This window comes from Melitaea cinxia, chromosome 20, assembly GCF_905220565.1.
Source record: "Melitaea cinxia chromosome 20, ilMelCinx1.1, whole genome shotgun sequence".
Classification (NCBI taxonomy): Eukaryota; Metazoa; Arthropoda; class Insecta; order Lepidoptera; family Nymphalidae; genus Melitaea; species Melitaea cinxia.
Window position 1 is genome coordinate 2,717,676 of NC_059413.1, and position 24,639 is coordinate 2,742,314.

The window sequence follows — 24,639 nt, forward strand, 5'->3', positions numbered from 1 at the left end:
GACGAAGAGAAGGCAATACAGCTTGTAAGAGGCGCTATAAATAAAACCTTATTTGATTATTTTCTTGTATTTTTATTTACGGGATTTGTCGTGTGCGCCAACCTAGAAGCGATCGTAAGTTATTTTTTGTTGTGTTCGTTATCTTTTTAGTTTACACGCTAATATCAATTGTATTTTTAAATATTGTATGTTTGTTAAAACCATAATGTAGTTTATTAAATTACGAAGCCTTTCAATTTAATATCCGCGATGTATGTTTTAACGTATACTTACAGACCCGGTTTTTCTAATGCTTTTTTTGTTGATCGATCTATTACGTAACTTCGTATCAGTTTTTGATTAGTTATAATGACTACCATTGATGTTAAATTAGAATATTACTTATAAAAAAAGTAGTCTGATTAACAATATTTTTTGAATAATTTTCCGATAAAGGTGTCTTATCTTTTCGTGGTCATATATACCAATATTACCAATACATATGACGGTGTATGTAGGTATTTAGTGTTCTTATTAATTCAATTTTGAATTGATATGTATTGATTATGATAGTACACCTATATATACAATAGAAATATGTGACAGATGAAGTAGAGGCTGAGAGGCTGATAGAGTTTGGGGTAAAACAGAAACAAAAATGCCAGAACATTTTTTATTACAGTATAATTATACAACTAAATCTTTTAGTTTATTAGTAAAGTTGAGACAGGTCTTAAAGGATGCGTCCACCTCTCGCTGGTAAAGCCGGTCAGGAATTTTAACTTTTGTAAAAACTATTAGAATATCTATTCCAATATACCTATCTATATTACTTACTTTTTAATGGTTAATTTCAATGTTATAGTAATATTATATGGAGGGTGGATTTATTTTATTGTTTGTTTGTAATCGATAAACAAACAACTACTCCATCTGTTTTAACAATAATTATTTCAATAATAGAATGCTACATTACTACGGAGTGACATGTATATATATAAATGAATGTTTGTCTGTATGTCCTTTATAGAATCGTAAACTATGCATTTGACCATCTCATGATCTTCAGCAAAGTGTTGTGCATGAGCCCACAAAGGTTTCTGAGTTGGTGCGACCAAAACAAAAAATAAAAAACGTAGCAATAAGTAATATTTTAACGTCACACAATGGAACATCCAAAATCGTGTAATCCACGCGGGCGAAGCCGCGAACGAAAAGCTAGCTTAATAATAATTTTTCTTACCGTTTACCTCAATTGGGTATTTGTCGATCTATCTAACAAACTTAAAAGAAATAAGAATACACGATTTTATTGTGTTAATAGTGTTTTAATGGCTGATCATTATGCATTTAGATTTCATTTGTTATTGACGTAACCTAATGAATATATTGAACTATTAAATAATATAAATATAATGCGATAGGTGATTGTTATTTTTGTGTAAGTTTCAATGCTCGAAACATTACAATTTTTTATATATCTTGTCCTTTTTCATACCAATGTCGCAAAGAATATAGTCCTTATAGACGTCTGCAACATCGGAACCATCGCAAACGCGTTGCTGACTCTATCAGTATGAACCTACCCAGGAAATCCGGCTACCTTATTCACAGTCCTGTAATAACTAATTATATAGTTATTTGACCTTGATCTTATACTTCACCAGTTTAGCTGCTCTGCTGTATTGGCGCTTGGTAAAGAAAACCATAACACACTTATAACTGTAATATATCAGCAGGCAATTTTTTTACAGGTACCGACTAAACCAAAGTGTAAATACCGACCGATAGACGACCGCTCTGGTGTAATAGTCGTGTGTCGTGTTGGCGGCGCGGGTTCGATTCCCGCTCGGAGTGGATATTTGTGTTCATACAAATATTTATTTCCGGTCTGATTATTTAGTCTTCCCACCGTCCCTCGGTGAGCACGTTAAGCTGTTCCCGGTAGTTATCATGTAAACCTGATAGCGATCGTTACTCATAGTAGGGATTATATGCGCCAACCCACATTGGAGCAGCGTGGTAGATCAAAATAAAAGTTAAAATATTTTTAGGATGTTTTAATAGACCCAGTTTTTCTATCATCTGTAGTCCCTAGTCTCCAATTGTAAAACGCAATCTTTTTTTCTAGAGCAGGATATTATTCTAATCTATCAAGACTAGACTTAATAGGAACATAGATAAGACAGTTGATGATAATTAAAATCATAATTTATGAAAAACTAAACAAAGATAAGAACCTCGCCGCAATTAAATAAATTTACTTATCCTAATAAAGTGTTCTAGAAATTTGATTTTTTTTTGTGTAGGTAGACGTTATATTGAACTTCATTTTAAACGTTTTACCAATAAATCAATAATTTACTTATAAAGCCCGCTAAACCTCAATGCTTATTAATGATATTAGAATGGTCTGTCGCGGACCGGAAACAACAACAAGCACACAGCGGGAGCAGCCTGACTGGGGAAGTACGTCAACCTAAAGATCACAGTTAATTAGCAGTCTTCTCAAGTAGTGTTGAGTCCCTGTAGTGAGTGAGGTAGTCTCAGCTCCGGAGGCGTGTCGGTGGTAGGGTCGTCAACACCTTGGCGATACTTCTGGTGTGCAGGCGTCTATAGACTACGGCAACTGGTTACCATCAAGAAAAAAGACTAGCTGTGACTTATGAATTTAAATAGGCCGTTGAAGGTACTTACTAACCGCGTTTCAGATATCTGCATCAGCGCCATCTATTGTCATAATGTAATGTCAAGCTGCTTAATGTACATATACATTATTTATAGATAACCGTAACTAACATTACATTATATACAATATATATTAACTAAGTATTAACAAATATAAAATTATGTTTGCTTATTTCTTTTCTTCCGTAATTTAATTTGTCAAACAATTGTAGAATTAAGGTGATTATATTCCTAAGGCACGGTTTAGCATTTAAGACTAAACTTGTTCAAATGTTTAAAAGTATGTCAAAGCCAAATTACATATAGTCATATACTACTAAACGCGAATATAGAAAAGCTGTTTACGGTTATCTCCAAAAATTTATAAAATGCTACTAAATGGATGCTTAAATTACTTTTATATACTTATAACGTACATTTTTTATATGTTTAACTTTAACACACACTACCAATATTTATTAACATTTACTGTGTGAGAGTGTTGTTTACAAAAACAAACTTCACTCCTTTCAAGTTTTTTTTTTCTTAAATATTATCTATTATACCTACTTATATATATTATTTTACTTTTTTTATCAATCTTAGTACATAGTTACATACAGTACCTATTAGTAAAATTTTGTATATAAGTAATAAATAAAATAAAATAATTTCTAATATTTTAACTTAAAAATAATAGTATTAACACAAAATAATCCCTAAAATTACATATTATTTGTTACGTTATAGATTAAAAAAAAAATCTTAATTTTCCAAAGTATTGCAATATTTCCTTTTCTTTCAGATAATGTGAATATGTCTCAAGAATCAGCATGTATCAGCAGATTCTTTAACGGCGAACAAGAAGATAAACTTAGTTCAGATAAATCAGTATCATCGAACACATCGCTACCAACTTCCCAAGACCTTAGTGAAACTTCCATCGATTCAATATCAGATTTAAGTCTATCACAACTAACGATAGAAGAAGCAGAACCCTTACTAATTCCATCATTTTACAACCTCACACCACGTTTGTTACCTCAGTCCCCTCACTATGTCATTGAAGAAGAATTTTCATCCAACCCATGGGCATTATTGATAGCAACGATTTTTTTAACCAAAACATCGGGCAAAATGGCCAGACCTTACATGAAAAGCTTTTTCGAAGAGTATCCCACTCCTTATCACGTGTTAAATCATCCGCCGGCAACATTTGAGAGATTTTTCGAGACACTCGGGCTGAAGAAGAGAGGTCACATGATTTGGAAACTGAGTTATCAGTTTGTTTCAGCTAAATGGCGTCGTGCAAGCGATCTCTGTGGGATCGGAAAGTACGGCGAAGACGCTTATAGGATATTTTGCTTGGGTCACACGGATTTAGACCCTGAAGATAGATATTTAAAGTTGTATTTAGATTGGCTGAGAAGACACACAGAGTTTATGGAAGACAATAGCGTGACGGATAGCGAATACGTAATCGAAGATCCGGTTTTGAACTATTATAGAATTACTTTGCGAAATTGTGTTTAGTGCAGTGTGCAAGGCATCAGAGAACTATTTTTAATGTTATTATCATTTTAAAATAACAAATCAACATAAAAATTATGATAATTATACAAAACGTTGCGTCATCACGTACAAATTGTTTGAAATAGTGTTCATATTTATTTATTTCACATATATATTGGAGTTTTATTCTTGAGAATGATAATGATTACGTCTTCTACTAACGGTTAATTTCACCGCTTGCTGATAAAGTATCGGATAGCCGACCCGACATAGAACGGCATCCATCAGATAAAAAACAATGATGAAATTTTTTTGTTCTACCATTAAACTCCTTTGTTTGTGGAACCAAAAGTTGTAATTTATTAGTTAACGTGAATCAGGCCCTAAAGGCTTAACACAGATAAAGCCTGCCAGTAACCTTTGTGCGAGATAAGCTTTACCAACAGCGGTCGAATTGGTCGTTTGACCTAAATAAATTAAAAATTTCTTGTATAAAGTTATAAATAAAGTTTAATTTTCGAACGCTAGTTTGTTGTCAAAGAGGAATAACGGCTAAAAGTTTAAATTTATGTTAATGTTCCAGTATCTGCGTATTTATATTAAAAATAATAATTTAACTTTCATTACAAGCCATATAATTATTTATCTATTTAGAATAATTATGTGAATTAATAATTTGTGAGTTTTCTAGTACAGATCCGAAGCCTTTTCCCTAAAGGCCGGCAACACAAGCGAAATTCCTGTAATGTTTCAGATGTCCTTGGGCTGCAGTAGCCATTTAAAATCACGTCACTACGTGTCCCTTTTGCCTCCCTTGTTATATTACGAAAAAAAAGTGAAGCTACCACCCGTAGACAGAGTAAACTATACTCTTTCTACGCTACCACCGCATCGAATTGACAATTTTCTGACAAGAATCAACAAAACTTGCTCTTTTTGAAACTATCAATCAGTATTTAGCATTATAAACTAATTACGAGTCATGTGTACTGAATAAAAGCCAGCATTTTTACAGCAAAAAAAAAATGTTTTTTAATATTTTTTTACACATCTGAAAACATCTGGATCGCTTTTATGAATTCAGTTTCATGAAGGTGATATTAGTTACTTTAAAATTGTGATATTGAAAAAGGATAAGTTTAGGGTAACATCTTCTATTTTATTTTTAACCGACTTCCAAAAAAGGAGGAGGTTCTCAATTCGACTGTATTTTTTTTTTAATGTATGTTACATCAGAACTTTTGACTGGGTGGAGCGATTTCGACAAATTTTCCTTTAATCGAATGGTGGTGTGTGCCAATTGGTCCCATTTAAATTTATTTGAGATCTAACAACTACTTTTCGAGCTATATCTAATAATGCGTTTTTACTTGACGCTTTTTTCGTCGACCTACGTTGTATTATACCGCATAACTTTCTACTGGATGTACCGATTTTGATAATTCTTTTTTTGTTCGAAAGAAGATATCCCAAGTTTAGTACCATGATAAGGAAACCAGGATCTGATGATGGGATCCCAGAGAAATCGAGGGAACTTCTTGAAAATCCGCAATAACTTTTTACTGGGTGTACCGATTTTAATAATTTTTAATTTAATCGAAAGCTGATGTTTGTCATGTGGTCACATATAAATTTTATTGAGATCTGATAACTACTTTTTGAGTAATCTTTGATAACGCGTAGTTACTTGACTATTTTTTCGTCGATCTACGTTGTACTACTCGTCGATGTAATTGAAGTCGGTTTTTTTTTCGTTTGCGAGCAAACACAATTATATTTAGTAATTTATGTATGTATGAAAATCGAAAAACATTGTTACCTCCTAAAGTTTATTCTTATTGTTATATAAAGTAAATTCTTTAAACAAAGCATCAAATGCAATGGAAATCCTTCAAAATTTCTAAGAGAGCCTGCAATCGCGACATCATGCGTACCTACTATTCACACTTGAAATATTACATATGTGTTTATAAAAATAGTACGTACATAAAATATTTATATTATAATATATGTACCAATAATTGCCAATGGCTCGTATATACTCTATATCTTACTTAAATGTCTAATCAATTAGTATGATGACAATATTTACCGCGTATGTAATGTTCGTTTGTGTAATAAATAAAGAGAACGTTTTACGTTATACTTATTATACATTAGTAATTCGATAAGGATTTATCAATAAAAATAAAATAAAATCAAGAAAAATAAAATAAAAAATTATACTGTTTACTATTGACATTTTTCTATAGTCTTTGAAAGCATGCCAGATAATAAATGAATAAAGAATGAATTGTGGCGATTTTTTTTCTCCATTAAACCTATCAATCAATCAATCATTTTTTTTAAAATATTTTAGACGACAATTTAAAAATTCTTCAAGTTTAGTGAGATTAAAAATAATCTGTCAACATATCAGGTAATAGTATGCTGTTATAATGTAACGTGTGTGTTTAAAATTAATATATGTAATAGTGTATGTCTGGACATTCGACATACATAGAGTAATATACAATAATACATAGATGTAAGCTATTTTTAACTTTCACCGTTTTTATTATACTTTGGACTAACAGTTGTTTCGTTATTTATACTCAACATACCTAGTTTACATTTACTTAATACATATTTGTGTAGAAAAACCGTTCTGCTAGAAGTAGTGCTTGAATACTTATCTTTTAAAGTCTTCTAAATACTAATCTTTTTACTAATTTATAATTTAGATAAGACACTAACAAGAACAAATTAAACTTCAACTAAGTATTATCTAAAATAAAAATATGATAACAGTGAATCGGTTAAGTCTTACGAATTTGGCAGTAGAAATCGTAGAAAAAAAAATTAATGTCTCTTTTTCACAATTTTTTTGTTTTCATTTACAATCACAATAAGGTCCAGAATTATTGTTGGTTAATAAACACTTAAATTGTTAAAATGTAAACCTTATCAAATATTTGCTTTAGAATAAAAACGCCTTATAAAAAATGGTTACAAAAACATCATACGACGTATTATTTGAATAGTATGAAATTTTTTCAGGTATTTATTAGTTTATTTTTTTAGGTATTGTTATTATATAAATTATTTAATAGGTTTAATGGCTTTCAGTGTTGCTAGTGCAGCACGTTTGATTCTGCCAACGCCACGTAGAGTTAGTATAAAAGTACTTATTTCGTCTTTAATATTTTAACATTCTCACTTGGTTATTAACAGCCTGTGAAACAGGGCCTAAATATTTTTAATTAATAGATAGAAGTATCCTTTTTTTCACCATTATTTTTGCAGATTTTCCAAAAAAGTTGTGTGCCAGAGCAACTTACTGACTAAAGAAAGACTGTGTAAATAGTGAGCTTAGATAAACTTCGACCGAAAAAAAAAAGATTGATTTAGAAACTACCAATACACAATAACCTAATAGCTTTTTTTAAATTAATAGCTCAATAGCCTTTATATATAAAAGGCCAGAAGAAAAAAAGGGGTTAAATCACATTACTCTGAAAAATGAATTTTTGATAGATTTTTAAAGCTCTTAACGAGTATTAAGTATCATGTGGCACAGTAGTATGTGGAAAAAGCTGTATAGTCAACTAAAAACAGGTTTGAAATTAGTAGTAAGGAGAACCCTCTTTTCTTCTTTATATTGATAGCGTAGGTAAATTAAATTATGATTTAATAAATACACAGCCATGCCAGCCATACATGGATTGTACCTGTTGTGTTGGCGGTTAAGGGTTCGATCCCCGCACATGACAAACATTTGTATTGGCCATACAGGTGTTTGCGTGGTCTGAGTGTTTGTGCAGTCCTTGTGGGTCTCCAATTGGCACGGGAATGGGATTGGGGCATACGAATCGCAGGGGGCAAATGCTTGTCAACTTTCTCGAATCGGAGGGGTTCTTCTTGATGAACTCATTTTTTGAGAAGAAGCCCCAAAGGAGGTGGACATGGCAAAGCCCCGATACTGTGACGAGGAACGAGATAGATTTCATCATAGCGGATAAAAGGCATATATTCAGAGATGTCTCAGTGGTTAACAGGTTTAACTGGGGCAGCGACCAGTGGCTAGTACGCGGCACTCTGAATATATGCCTCCGAAAGAGCCGAGGCCCGCTTGATGAAATCTACTCTCCGACCTACGCTGCCCCAAATACTATGTGGCTCCGAGCAGTTCCAATTGGAACTCCAAAACTGATTCGATTCGCTGGAAACTACTGGCGACGTGGACGAGATAACCAACAACGTGGTGAAGACGGTGTGTACACTGGGTCTTAGACACTTTCCACCGACAAAGTCAACGAAGCAGACCAAACTTTCTCCCGAAGCCTTGGATCTGATGCGGCACAGGCGCGAGTTGCCGGCTGCTTGCCAGAACAGAGGGCTCTTTCCAAGAGGATACGGAAACTTGTACGCCGTGACTTCCGCTGCTGAAATACGAGAGAGATTGTTTCTCTGATTGAGTAGAATAGGGGGTTCAAAGTTTACCAAGGACCATTGGGGAGAAGCCTTCTTGCGAAGCTCAAAACAGCGGATGGCAGAACCATCTCCTCTCGCCCTCAGATCTGAGAAGAAGTTGAGAATTTTTAGGGACAGCTGTACTCGTCGAGCGCACGCAAGCCTGCGACTTGGGACACCGAAGATCCACGGGCACCATTGTTGCGCCATTATTCGGAGTGTATCTCGGACTTCGAAGAGGATGAGATTGGTGCAGCGCTCGGGCAGCTTAAAAACGGGAGGGCCCCGGGGGATGACGGAGTTACCACTGAACTCCTTAAAACCGCCGGGCGTCCTGTTCTAAAAGCCTTGGCAAGACTCTTTAACGCCGTGCTCCAACGAGGTACACGCCGGAGGCGTGGTCCAGGAGTGTGGTGGTGCTGTTCTTTAAGAGAGGCGATAAGTTTCTGTTGAAGAATTACAGACCGATCTCACTTCTGAGCCACGTTTATAAGCTGTTTTCGAGGGTTGTTACGAATAGTCTTGCCAGAAGAATCGACGAATTCCAACCACCAGAGTAGGCTGGGTTTCGAAATGGCTACAGCACCGTAGACTAAATCCATACTGTTCGGCAGATCGGAATATAATCAAGCACTGTGTATGGCATTTGTGGACTACGAGAAAGCCTTCGACTCTGTCGAGAGCTGGGCTGTCTTGGACTCTCTGCAGAGATGACATATCGACTGGCGATATATCGAGATACTGAAATGTATGTACGACGCGGCGACGATGACCGTTCATGTCCAAGACCAGAGAACAAGACCTATTTCCCTCCGGCGTGGGGTAGACAGGGAGATGTAATATCACCGAAACTGTTTACACTGCGCTGGAGGATGTCTTTAAGACCTTGGATTGGAGGAAACCAGGCATCAACGTCAACGGTGAATTCATCTCTCACCTTCTTTTCCCGACGATATTGTCATCTTTGCGGAGACGTTGGATGAGTTAGGCCAAATGCTGGCCGGCCTAAACGAGTCCTTCCAGCATGTCGGACTCTTTATGAACTTGAACTGAAGTCTTTGTATGAAGGACAAAACGAAAGTTATGTTTAACAACCAAGTTATACAGAGACCGGTATCGATCGATGGTACCCTTCTCGAAGTTGTTCAGGATTATATTCACCTAGGCCATACTATCCAACTAGGCCGCAACAACTTCGAGAAGGAGGCCGAGGGAACGATTCAGTTGGGATGGGCGGCGTTTAGCTGGCTTCGTCGAGTCTTCACTTCGAAGATTCCGCAGTGCTTGAAGACAAAAGTCTTCGAGTAATGCGTCCAGCCTGTGTTGACATACGGAGCCGAGACGTAGACAGTGACGAAGGGACTGGTCCACAAGCTTAAAGTCGCTCAGCGAGCAATGGAACGGGCTATGCTTGGGGTTTCCCTCAGAGATAGGATTAAAAATGAGACTATCCGCAAGAGAATGAAAGTAACCGACATAGCCCACAGAATTAGCAAGTTGAAGTGGCAGTGGGTTGGTCATCTGTGTCGCAGGACCGATGGCCGTTGGAGTAGACGGGTCCTGGAGTGGAGACCGCGTCTCAGCAAGCGCAATGTGGGACGTCCTCCGGCCCGTTGGACTGACGATCTACGTAAGATTGCCGGTGTAGGCTGTTAAGCCGTCGGTCCCGGTTGTTATTATGTACACCTGATAGCGATCGTTACTCATAGTAGGGATATATCCGCCAACCCGCATTGGAGCAGTGTGGTGGATTAAGCTCTGATCCTTCTCCTACACGGGGAATTAGGATAGGAGATATTTTTTATTGTTCCAAAATTTCACCTTAAAATAGCTCCCCTGAAAAGTTTTTGTGATTTAAGTCCCTTTCCCGCTGGGCCCTAGCCCTTTGCGGGGAGGTAGCGGGGAGGAATTTCGTACTTATACAAATGAATGTCTCTACAAAAATTATGGTAAAATCAGGTATTGAACACGGTTTCGCCTGCGTTAATTCGAGGAAAAACGTACTAAAATATTATATAGCATTCCTCGGTAAATGGGCTAAATAGCCATTGATTTATAAAAAGCCTAAATAGCCCATAAAAAAATTCAGTAGTTCTTGAGACCAGAGCTCTGAAACAAACAATCAAACAACTTTATAATATTAGTATAGATTAAAAGCATTATCCCCATGAATGTCGTAAGGTTGAAACTAAACGCCGAATTAAGGCTAGGGTCGTTGACCTTCGATTACTGTGGGAAAATAAAAACAAAAGTTTCTCTTTTCCAAACCTTTGTACTGTACTGTAATATAAGGATTTTTTAATTTAAATTTTCTTAAAGTTAAAAGAAAATAACTTGGACAGTCAAACTATGTATCGTCAAATATATTAAAAGACCACGAGTATTTATTCATCTCTTTCGTTGCGCGGATTAGATTCAAGAAATTCCGACAATAGCGTGAAAAATCGTATAAGTGTATGTTTTGTAATGAACGTTAGCAGGGTCTGTTTAACCTATTTCATATCACTAAATGATCTAGGTATATAATAGCAAGTATAGAATAAACTAGTAAATATAGTGAACACAGATATTTCCACCTTCTATTTGTATCACTTATTGCAAATTTTCGTTACGAGTCAAAGGAAAATAATGTATTATAATTAGATCTTATTCTTGTTATTTTCACGACGTGATGCCATGCAGTACTAAATGTTTTTATTTTACAGACTACAACGTTTATGATACGATTTCGATACGAACCATGTGATAAATTACGTAATAATTGTGTACGTGACATATCCGAATCTTTTGGTTTAGTGGCGCTAAATGTAAAAGTTAACGATATAGTGAACTCATTATTTCGTTAGATAATGTTTTTCACGTTCTTTTTTTTATTAGATTAACATATTAAGATACTTTTGAAATTATTCCAGATCCTATTATTTCTTACATATTTTAATTCTTTTTTTCTTGTCCGTTACATAGAATTTTAAGTGCATAAATAAAATGTACTTACTCATTACTCATTCTGGGAAAAATATTAATTACTAATTATATCTTTCCCAATCTGCAACTATTAATAGATAATTTTAAATTAAATTATTCAATTCTCGAATTGAATTAGTAAAATAAATGCGAATATACAAAACAAATAACGCGTAAATAATACTGAATTGAGTTATTATTTTTATTGTAAATTTATACGAAGAATAAGTAAGTATATTATTTAAACTAGAATAACTAATGGTTTTGTATTCAGTATAATATTTATTCAGATTAATGGCTTACAACAGTGCCGAAATAAAACAGATGAATTTAGTAATTATTCTATGTTTACTATAATTGTCAGATAATTATGACAGTAATGATATTCTAAGAAAACAAAGCCAGCTGATTTGTCATTTTTAGACTCTTTTATCAGTTTTTTTTCAGTTCTTTAGGTACTAGCTCTCGGTAAAGAGTACTATTATACTCCTTGGGTACTAGCTACAATAAAAAATGTCAACATACCTATATATATATATATATATTAAAATTATTATATTTTTTTTCAAGATAAATATAGAAGATTGTCATAAACTCTGTTATTACTTAAATAATAAAATAATATTGATTACAATTGGATAAAACTTACACATGCCTAAACTATAAAGATTTTAAAATCTTATACTTATTGTGAGACTTATAAAACAATGTTAATAGTGAAAAAATAAAAACAACATGAACATTAAAAAAAAATATTTAATGTTGTCATATACAAAAAAATAAGTGACGTCAGTGAATGAGCGACTCAGTCTCTGACATAGACCGACGATTTAAGCGTGGGCAGTGAGGTACGTTCGTAATACAATACGAGAACATTGTTAGCGATAATGTCACGAATTCATACGACATATAATATGTGTAAAGCAGACAATTAAATAGTAGTAGTAATTAAATTGAATATTGCACTCTCCTGTAACCAAAACCTTGTGTAGACCTACAATTCTTAAGTTTTGATTAAAAAAAATTTCGTCATTAATAATATTATTCGTTTATTTTATAATTCAATTAGTTGATCTATCACTATTATCAATAGTATCATTATAATAATATGATAATACAAAACAAATTGTACTACTAAGATTTTAAGACGACAAATCGATAAATTTTAATGAAAAACTTTCTAGCAAGTAATAAAAATTCAGAAATATATCTGAAACAAACACTGATAATTAATGAAATATCAAAAAAATTGTAATAAAATATTTAAAAAGATGAAATTTACCTTCGTAGATGTATGAAATTTTTATGGATAAATTTTTTATTCAAACTTATATTAGGTTTAATTTGCGATCTTTTGAAAGATCCCGCTCTTGGGCTTCATAAATAAACCAATAGGGCATTTAACGCTGTACCAACCTTCAATATGTTGCCAGAGTGATTGTTTGCCGTAGTGTTGGCAGCAGTGTCGACTGTTGCAAATGGTGGATTGCGTTTCTTTTTCTCGTGCTCCGTGTAAAATATTTACGTAAAATAGTGCAAATCTTGTGGTGCAGTGTTTCTGACTATTAGAAACATGTCGGAAACACTGCCGAATAACAAAAAACAAGTTCCAAGGCAACTGGTGAGTGTTTATTGTTAGAATTTTTCTTATTTAGACCCGGGTGACGCCATGGTGGCTTTATCTGGGATCACGTAAACATGAAATGGTGCATCGCTGCATCGTATATCGATTTATGTATGTATGTTAGGGGAATGTAGTCGAAAATATATATTAACACAGACTTTAGAAATTGTGATAATGTGTGAGGGTCATCGGACTAGATATTTTTTGCTATCACGCCGCGAGCAAGTTTAAAACGCGGCGGCCGTATGCATTCGCGCATGCGAGAAGGTGTCAAAATCTATAATAGTTTGAGTGATCGCAGTATTGCGATGTAGCGGTGTTTATAATGAACGACACGTAAATTGCGCACGGTGACGACGTCGTTATCGCAGCATACCTAGTGGGCATCTGGTAGGGACGAAGGCGTAACCCTCCCGCGAGCTGGCGGAGGACAGGCGGCCAGGGGCGTGCGCGGTGCGACCACACGTCGAGTCCGCACGTAATCTAGTTTATTACTTGAATAATCTTCTTTCGAACAATTAAATGCGAGCAATGAGACGAATGTCCAAAACATTATTTAACATTAACAATTATTTTTGCTATCCACATTCCTTATGACTGATTTCTTTGTTAAATTATAAACGACACTAATATTGTATCAAAAGTTTTATTGTTATGCGATCCATTACTTGTCAGCTTTATGTTGTTTCGTATTTGTATATTGTTATTTCATTAGCCTTGAAATTAATAAAAATGTAACCAAGGTACTTCTGACTGATTACAATGTAGAGTTAGGTTCAGTTACATTTTAAGAGCAGAATACAAATTCCAGAAAATTTTGAACTGCTTAATATAAAATGTATGTTTTTAAATATCAGCTGTATTTATTCACTGTGAGATTTCAATCGAAAAAGGGGGCAAAAATGATCTTGGTGGTAAATACTTGAAAAAGATTAAATTAACTAATTTACCACTCTGAAAATACAGCTATTGTAATATTACAGTAATTTATATTATATATTATAAATTACACAATTTCTAAGTCCTATAACATTTCAACAGCGTGAACGCAAGCAGCGTAAACTCTATTCCGATGAGTGGGCCCTTGGTGATGATGAAGCGGAGGGTGGTCGTGGATTCTCGCTCGCTGACAAGCTGGAGAGTGCACGGTTTGAACACAACGGTGCTGTTGTGGAGATGCATGGTACAGATCTCACCGTTGCCTATCTACAGAAAAACGGTTTCACTACTCCGTTGCTTTTCAAGGAGAAAACTGGATTGGGGTTGAGGTGAGTATCTTTAAATATTTATTAAATAATATACTTTTTGTTTATTTAAAATGTATTTCATATGTGTATTTCTATATTGGTTGTACTATTAATTTTTCAAAGTGTTAGTTGTCTATGTAGGCATAACAATCTTAAAATTATTTAGATCATGTAATTTATAAATGGTTAAACATAATAAGTGTAAAAATAAATAGTCTTGTGAATATGTATAGAAATATTTAATAGTGATTAATTTTTCATAGTTCTATCAAGGAGTGGATTAGGATGTAAGCTTATACCTAGATTTTAATAGGAAACAGGTCTTTGTTCAGCTGTAGGACATTGATTGAAACAGTATAACATAAATATAATAAGCTCAATAAACCTGAATGATCCGGGTTTTATGCACTACTACTGCAGTATACTGGGCTTTTGTACTATAGAAAAATTAACTATATTTACGAGTATGTCAAAACCCCGATTTTTTTATATTAAATATTTTGAAATTAGTTTAATTTTAGTTAATTTCGTAAAATTATATAATAGAATTATATAATATTTAAAAATCAGATAAAAATGTATATAATATTATATGAAATTCTGCTGTTATACGTTTTATATAAATGAGGACAAAGACATACTTCTCTCAAATTTCACCATATAAATCTTTTGTTAAATTATCCGTGGCATCTTAAGAAACGTTAATAGTATATAAAATAGTTGGTATATAAACAATTCGTTAGTGAGAAAAGCAGTAATATTTATTCAGTTAAGTGATAATAACTGGTTCCGAGCGTTACAATCTCGATGTGGGAGAATTATTTAAAAAATACATACTTTAAGCACAAAAAAATAATAATATTACGTTCGAAATGTAATTTAAGATAATTAGCCGATTACCTAATGTTCTAATTTTTAATTCATTACGTTTCTGTGTATCGTGGGATTGGTAGTATGGTTTGAAATACTTAATGGGTTACTAAGGGCCTGTTTCACTGGTTGTGGATAGCTATTTGATGGATGACGGTATCTAACAGATATCGACAGAGATCGAATTCCAGTTTATTTATGGAATATTTCTATTCGTAAATGTGAATCTAAAAGTTATTTTTATCTATTGAGATGAAACAGGTCCTAATTCCCTGTTTTACGTCCTGCTGTTAAAGTGTTAACTTATGTACAGGATAAACTTTGTCCAGAATCGTAAAAGCTCGTAAGTAAATTTCGCTTCACACTCAAGGACACCCAATCTATATATTAAATACGTGAAGCACAAAATTTGTACCGCATTTAGGAAAATTGCGCGGACCGAGGAGTATGAAATTTCGCACACTTATAGTTTATATAGAGAAGGAGTGCAGAACGTTGTTTTTTTTTTTTATTATTCATAATAAATACATTAAATCAATTAAAAAAAGCCTTACACACACTACCATTTATTTGACACACACACACGCATACATACTATTTTGTTCAATGTTCAAACTTTTAATTTAAATTAATTGTGGTCGATCACTAATAGGGTATAAATCGGGGATGTTATGGATATAACATTTCGGACGCGGTTACGCATGCGGATATTTGATTAATATTATATCGGTTTCGGATATTAAATTATTTCAGATTATCCGATAGTAAAAGTTTCGTTTATGGATATTAGGGTTCTAAAAATTTATCAAAGTAAAAGAAAAATGTAATAAATATTAAGGAATTTAAAAATGTCTTATGGCGGCTGTGTATCGTTTTATAATTCACATGGTTTTCATGCAATTCCCTTATACGGTACTTATACAAAATCATCCGAAACTTTTATATTGGTCTCTGTTACGCTTACGGAGCTCCATAACAGAGCATTCTACGTTCGGAAACACAATTACAAACGCACAGAACACGATAAACATCTATATCTCATATACAAATATTGATCATGTTCGGATATCAAAAACTCGAGTGTAGATCATCAGCCAGCTACAGTTATCACTGTGCCAACGCGTCGTATCTGTTTTATAATTTTGGTGATTGAAAAAACCTCACTGTTTGAAATCGAAAGTTGAAGCTTGCTTGAATGAAAATAAAGATGTTTCCCATGCTTAAGGGGCTACACTACCTCAGCTCGAATTCAGATTTCACCCATACTAAAAACACATGAGAATTGAGAGCGCTTGGTTGTTCATCGCGCGAATTATATGTATTTTCTCCCCACAAACATTACCAATAGTTATTTTTTTAAAAACGCAACATATAAAATGTTCTTCATACTTATTTTAATTACCATGCTTAATCTCAAGTCCATAACTTCTATATTTACTGAGATATTAAGGTTTTAATACAAAAATAGAGGTAATTTTGCGATTTTTTTGTATCGAGAAAATTTTATGGAATCGTGTTTTCGAAACATATGAAAGATAGTTTATGTCCTGAACTTTACCATACATAAATTTCAAACTTAAATATTCAGTAGTTTGGAAGATATGGACATCCTGCCGAGTGGAAAATAAGCAATTTGAGGTAGCATACACTCTTAACGCCGACGCCGCGTTGGCGTAACGGTTACAGCCATGGATTGTACCTGTTGCGTTGGCGGTTGCGGGTTCGATTCCCGCACATGACAAACATTTCTATTGGCCATACAGGTGTTTGTTGTAGTTTGGGTGTTTGTGCAGTCCTTGTGGGTCTCCCCATCGTGCCTCGGAGAGCACGTTAAGCCGTCGTTCCCGGTTATCATGTACACCTGATAGCGATCGTTACTCGTAGTAGGGAATATATCCGCCAACCCGCATTGGAGCAGCGTGGTGGATTAAGCTCTGATCCTTCTCCTTCATTGGGAAAGAGGCCTATGCCCAGTAGTGGGATATTACAGGCTGAAGCGAGCATGCTTAAAGAATATTTATTCGCGAAAAATACATCAGTCATTTATATGAAAAAAAAAAAATTACGTATCAAGTAAATATTATTGTTTTCGTAATAGCAGTTCGTTATATTTCTTTAATATAACAAAATAACGGTAATTCAAAGGGTAATTTCCTTCGCAAATTGTCATCATTTATCCCATAATTCATCTACGACAATATTTGAAAGAAAATTTGTCTGTGATAGCCTACTTCTTAAATAAGGCCAAACAGTTTGATAGAATTAAATTAATTCCAAACATCAATAGGAGTATTAAAAAAAATTGACTAGGACTCGAAAAGTGCCTACTGCTTATAAAATAACTTAGTCATGGTGCCTGTAAATGGATCACAACAATGCGACATCCAACATTATTTGTTGTTTTATAAATCTGTATGTCCAGGAGCTCTAATCACCAATAATTATTTATTCACAAACAGAAACACAAGACTGCTTGAAAGCAGTATTATTTAGCTGTGATCTTCTATTATCTTCTGTTAAGTCGAGGTATTTCCCCAGTATTTGAGCAGGATATATCCCGCTGTGACCTACCTCAGTTAAAAAAAATCCTAAGTAAATAGTGCATACGTGATGTTTAATGTTTGAATATTGTTGAGTGCTTTAATTATTATAATCCAGTTTGTCTAACTGTAACAAATTGGGTGTTAATATTTAAAAAAGGCAATAATTCGGATAAACAATTTATTCTAGGTAGATATATATATAAAACTTTAGAAGTTATTCACTTCTTATGTGTATATAAATCTTGTTTTGATTTAAGAAACATTATGGACTTCAGTTTACTATAATCATACGAAAAGTAGTGTTGTATGTTGAAAAATTCGATTCATAATTTTTTAAAGTACTTTGATAATTGATTTAATTACTAAATTAAAAAAAATCTACTTTTCATATGACTATGATATTATTATTAGTGGAAATTTTATTGATAAATGTGTTTGGTAAGAAATTTAATTGTATGTGATATTTATATTACTTGTTTCCCAAATAAATAAAATAAAATGCTAGCGTCTACTTCGAGAAGGTCGTTCAACGTTCGAACTGTACTATCGAATTGATAACCTCATTTTCGTGAGAGTTTACTATAAATGTATGTAACATACAAAACAATAATGCAAACTAACTATTGATCTCGTTTTGGCATTTAAGATAATGCAGGAAATGTTTCTGTAAACTAAGTTACTATATAAGTTTCTTTATCTGTTTACGTCGCGGTGATTCATTTTATGACTATGCGTACGGTAGAGTTAGGGATCGTCCACTAATCACGTGAGGATCTGGGGGGGGGGGGACGTTACGTAATATCCAAAAGAGGAAAGGGGCTACATTGAGATACCAAGTGTATTTATTTTTCGTTGAATTTGAATTTCTCAACATAAAAAAAAAAACAACAAACACCTGCAACCTGTCAAGCATTAGCTTGTCTAGATATTTTGTCACGATGCTTAGTTTTTGAAAATTTAATCTGATTATTTATACAGGTAGTATTTAAAATTCTGAATGGTTTCTGAGTAATTTTAATTTACTTTGCCCTAAAAAAATATACTTGATTTTTTGGTATAGGATGGGTTTAGTTTAACACATCACCAAATATCAGCATGGGGCGTAAGGGGGAAGAAAGTTGGTTAAAAACATTACGTGGTTAATGGACGACCCCTTAGCAGTTAATAAATCAAAATTTCTTTATTTACGTAGGCCTAAAATACGCTTAAAAAAAAACGATTGAATCGGCACTTTATAAATTATTAGCTGACACGTACCGTACGTGTATATATATATATTGCACAATATTTTTTTAACCGACTTCACAAAAAGGAGAAGGTTTACTGAATTCGACCGTATATATATTAATGTATGTTCGGGGATAACTTCGTCGTTTATTAACCGATTTTGATAATTTTTTTTTTTTTTTGTTGGAAAGGAGAACCCCTGGGTGGTATACTGAAACCAGGATCTGATGATGGAATCCCAGAGAAATCGAAGGAAACTCTCAAAAAGCGTTGCCACAACGTTCGCAGTACTGGCTGTTGCGCTAGCAGTCACGGGCTCAGGAGTCAATTTTAGGTTGGGGGGGGGGGGGGGGGGTTATGATTGTGGCTTTATTTATACAACAACAACATATCTCTGTTTGTTTATAATTTATCTTGAAAATCTGGTAAATTTTAGAATCTAAAAGTAAAAACTACTCTTTACTAAAATAAGGACATGTATATTAGTATACAATGTAAATAACAAGTTGTCAATTCCTCTGTATTTAACGCCACGTCAGACGAGTAACCCTCGATTAGAATTTATATTATCAGTGAAAAGGATAAGTGACTCACACGCTCTACCAACTATAAAAGTGTCCATAATTTCTTCAATAATAAAGCTATAACCGGCCAGTTCTTGAAATATTCAGGGAAAACGTATTATAGCTGTTCTTATGGTAGTAATTTGAGCCAGAATAATTATTTTAGAACTTTTGTTCGTCTGTATATATTTTTTTGACATTACGAACAATCTTCTTTTTAATTGGATGCAGTTTTAACTAACTTAAGCATCAGTTTTATTAAAAAAAATGCGTCTATACTTCTATAGGAAAATTAATATCTTAAAACATATTAAAAAGAATAATACGTTTTAGGCCAGTGTTATTGTATCACGTTTTATTATTAGTTTAGTGGTGCGGTAAGTCGCCTTAACGCCTTGGTCGTTGGTTTGATTTCCGCTCGAGACAGAAATTACGAGTATAATAACAAACTGTGTAGAAAATATCCTTTAATTTTATGCAGTGGCGTAGTCCTTATAATAGACTAGAAATCCTTAAATAAAGGAAAAAAAAGATGATTTATTTTCGCAAAAGTATTTAGTAACTTATCATCTACTTTTATGCTAGCTTTTATGCGGCAAAGCTGTTTAGCGGGACATGTCCGGATCGCAGCCCTAAAGGCAGTTACAATTTCGGTTCTGCTTATATTGGCACCAAGAAACCAAGGATAGTTGCATAAGTTTGATTTGTACATTATATAAATTTTTTAGGCCATAAGACTCATCACGAAATTTCAAAAACCGCTGGACGCGTAAAGATGAAAATTGGCATTGAGGTAGTTTAAAGTTAGTAGACGTTCTCTAGGAACGGATTTTTAGATAAGGCCGGATTAAAGGGATTTAAGGGCTCTCACAAGTTTCTATGAAAGTCCTTTATTTTTTGTGCTACAGGGTTAAAATTTGACCGGAAAATAGTTAATAGTTAAGAATCGTCTACAAATAACAAATTTTGCGAAAGGGCCGTATTAAGAAGGGCTCTCGAAAGATTTTATAACAGTTTCTAATTTTTTGTGATGCAAACTTTATAGTTAGTATTCGTCCATTATGGACGGATTTTATGTCAGGACTGGATTAAGGTGTTCTTAGGGCTCACGCAAGTTTGTATGAAATTACTTCATTTTTATGCTACAAACACACAGTTTATAGTTAATAGAAATCCACTAAGAATATACTGAAAAATTATACCTCTACGGTTTAATAGGGTTGAAAGTTCGTATCGCAAATTCGTTATTTTTTGAAATTATAAGCATAATTTATTTTTGGAGTACTGATTAAAAACGAATAAATTCGTATTTCGGCATTTGTGGCCAATTTAGTTTTAAAAGCTCTCGTGAAATTCTAACTTTAAATGTGTGGAATGGGGGCTGAAATATGTATGGAATGCCGCCATTTTTGGAATTAGAAGCTTGTACCTTTTGCCTAAGTATAAAGGCTTTGATTACAAATACATATATATGTATTTCAACATTTTTTTTAATTGAAGGAAAATCACTGACAAAATCATTGAAATTCTGTAGAAAGGAAGCAGTGTTATTTAGATGTGGTCTAACGTATACAACATATACGTAACACCACGTACATTATTATAAATTTTAAGGGTCTGTTTCATCAGTTGTGGATAACGCTATTTGACAGATGACAATATCCGACAATAAAAAGGTTTTATTCATTATTCTTTTACCATCGAATTTTACTATATATATGAACTATTTCTATTCGCATATATTAATCTTAAAGTTGTAGTTTGGTGATTGAGAAGAAACAAGCTTATTCTACTTGCCGCTGTCAAAGTCTGTTTATATTGTCATCCGTCAAATAGCGTTATCCATAACTGATGAAACAGGCCCTAAGAATATTATTCACTTAACATAGTAGGTACCAGTTTATGCGAACTAGACAAACGATTTAATGATAGACGAATTTTTTTGTCGACATGTCAAAATGGGAAAAGCCTAAGATGTCGTGACTTGTTGAATGCTAATCCCATTTTCACACATCTCAACTCTTGGTAAACAAATGAATGACTCGTAAAATAAGGATAAGAATTACGTCTCGAGTGTAATAACCTCGTGTAACGTTCTATTTGAATGTTAATTATTATTGTAATGTGTGTCGAATTAAAAACTCTTAATTCGTTGTCGTTTTAAACGACTTCAAAAAATAAGTGCGTACAAGTTAATAGTAGTGATTGTTGTAGCTTTACTTTTTACAAAAATAATAATTAATTTTTAGTGTTCTTGAGGCCTATTTGAATAAAAGTGTTTTTGATTTTGACACAAATAATTAAGTTTAGGATCAAAGCTCTAAAGTTGTATCTAATCGAATATTGATGATAATAAACATGTCACATACAAAGCAATTTACTAATAAGAAGTAATAAAAATTATGAATAAATATATAAAAAGGGGGATGTAAAAAAAAAAAAACATGACGTGGTTAATGGAGGGCCCCTATGCACCTATTTACAAATGTTAGTTATTGTTACCTAAAAAAGGTATTACGTTAACCTACCACCGGAATTGTAGGTCTCTAGGGTAACTTTGTGACGGTAACGATGTAAATTAATTGATTAAAATACCTAAAGCTATGACAGAAATGATAAGTAACAAAATAATATTTTATATTTTTATTCCATTAGTATGGATACTGCTGAATACAAGTGAGAATCATTTAATTAAACCACGTATACATACCATCGGCTGTTACATAATCATACGAACAGTCAGTCGAATATAGCAGTAGCTTAATTTCAGTTGTAAACCAATCTTGTGCTTAAAGTTTCTATTTATTCATAAATTTAACTGAGACTTTTCCTGCTCAAAATATGGAGTACCCCGACTGGTGTAGTGCCTCGACCAGAAGATCACAGCTAAATAATACTGTTTTCCTGGGGGGAATAGGGGGTAGAGTCGGCAACGCGCTTGCGATGCTTCTTGTGTTACAGGCGTCTAGCTACGGTAATCGCTTACCATCAGGTGAGTCGTACGCTTCTTTGCAGACCTTGTTATATAAAAAATATATGGATATATTTCTATATGACTTATAAATAGTACGTAGTATAATGTGATTTAATTTAACGCCTCGCTTGTTTCCATCTGTAAAAAGCTGTGCATTCGAATTGTACCTTTATATTGTTATTATTATATCGATACAGTTTTAGTTCGGTTCCAGTTACGGCGACAAACATTTATTCATTCGAATCGTTTACGTTTCGACGCCTGTAAAGGTCATTCTGTTTTTTTTTCTTCGTTATTTTGAATAACAGGTATTGAAAATAAATATATAATTTTTTGTAAAAAGATTTTTAATGTATAGTATTATTTAATTAGAAGTATTTATTAGTAGTTATTTTTTATTTACTCCACCTATTTATTTTTGTGAATTAGAAATGGGATTTGACGTTTTTGATATTTAAAGATACATTTGCCATTAAAACACTAGTAATTATTATTTTTTATACTTACCGATTACCGTTGCTTGCAGATGCCTACAACACCAGAAGCATCGCAAGCGCGTTGCCGACCCTACCCCCTAGTCCCTCCGCAACCCCCCAGGAGTGCTGATCACCTTGCTTACCACAGGAACACAAGACTGCTTGAAAGCTGTATTATTTTATCCGTGATCTCTAATGATAATACTTCCCCGATAATTTTTCAGTTCAGATAAAAAAATTAAAACGAAACTATTAATAAAATAATTGTGTTTGCTTGCAAACGAAAAAAAAACCGACTTCAATTACATCGACAAGTAATACAACGTGGATTGACGAAAAAATAGTCAAGCAACTACGCGTTATCAAAGATTACTCAAAAAGTAGTAATCAGATCTCGATAAAATTTATATGTAACCACATGATAAACATCAGCTTTTGATTAAATTAAAAATTATCAAAATCGGTACACCCAGTAAAAAGTTATTGCGGATTTTCGAGAGTTTCCCTCGATTTGTCTAGAATCCCATCATCAGATCCTGGTTTCCTTATCATGGTACCAAACTAAGGATATCCCCTTTCCAACAAAAAAAGAATTATCAAAATCGGTACATCCAGTAGAAAGTTATGTGGTATAATACAACGTAGGTCGACGAAAAAAGCGTCAAGTAAAAACGCATTATTAGATATAACTCGAAAAGTAGTTGTTAGATCTCAAATAAATTTAAATGGGACCAATTGGCACACAAAACCTTTCGATTAAAACAAAATTTGTCGAAATCGGTCTACCCGGTCAAAAGTTCTGATGTAACATACATAAAAAAAAAAAAAAAAAAAAAAATACAGTTGAATTGAGAACCTCCTCCTTTTTTGGAAGTCAGTTAACAAAAATTGGGCTACCATTAATCTAATATATAAAATTCTCGCGGTCGCGGTGTTTGTAGTTAATTTCCACCGAAACGGCTTGACCGATTCTCATGAAATTTTGTGTGCATATTGGGTAGGTCTGAGAATCATACATTTATTTTTCATCTCCCTAAATGTTAAGGGTAGTCCACACCAATTTTTTTTTACTTTTTAGATAAATTATTTATTTTTTATTTTTTATGATTTGGCGTTGAAAAATACATACAACCCTAAATTTTCACCCTTCTACCACCAACCCCTATTTTTAAATAGCGATGATGTTTGCCGAGTCATCTAGTCTATCTATAATAATAAACAGAGAGCCGGTTATACTGCGAAAAAATTAACCGATCGGAATAATATTTGTACCATAAAATGCAGCGTTTCGGAGAAGGTTTTAGTATAATATGATCTTATCGTGTCAAATAATATTGACGGACAGAGGTCGCTAGTTTTGTTATATAACAAATACTGCGGTATGTAATTTTGTACGATCAAGGTTAATTTCAAAGGATAGCTTCCAATACATTATTTTTATAATAAAACTATAATTGGTTCCAATCAAACTGTTTGTTTGTCGTTTGCTGAATCTGGTTTTCATCAGACTCGTACATTTTATGGGATTTATATTGATGTAC

The 24,639-nt window shown here is 33.5% G+C and overlaps 2 protein-coding genes across 2 annotated transcripts in view; both read left to right on the forward strand.

The window, feature by feature from the left end:
- The first annotated feature begins 3,462 nt into the window (after positions 1-3,462).
- On the forward strand, positions 3,463-4,680 carry LOC123663632 (methyl-CpG-binding domain protein 4-like). The gene has a single exon (XM_045598300.1). The coding sequence runs from the start codon at positions 3,463-3,465 to the stop codon at positions 4,177-4,179; it is 717 nt and encodes a 238-aa protein (XP_045454256.1). The 3' UTR covers positions 4,180-4,680.
- An 8,360-nt stretch (positions 4,681-13,040) lies between these two features.
- LOC123663226 (jmjC domain-containing histone demethylation protein 1) overlaps positions 13,041-24,639 on the forward strand; it is a 50,147-nt gene continuing 38,548 nt past the window's right edge. Inside the window, exons 1-2 of the mRNA XM_045597920.1 lie at positions 13,041-13,195; positions 14,240-14,466. Coding sequence (XP_045453876.1) covers positions 13,148-13,195; positions 14,240-14,466 — 275 coding nt within the window. The 5' untranslated portion in view covers positions 13,041-13,147. The remainder of the gene's footprint in view (positions 13,196-14,239; positions 14,467-24,639) is intronic.

Bases quoted from the DNA above. Each gene is read 5' to 3' on its own strand.
- LOC123663632 (XM_045598300.1), top strand. From the start codon at position 3,463: ATGTCTCAAGAATCAGCATGTATCAGCAGATTCTTTAACGGCGAACAA.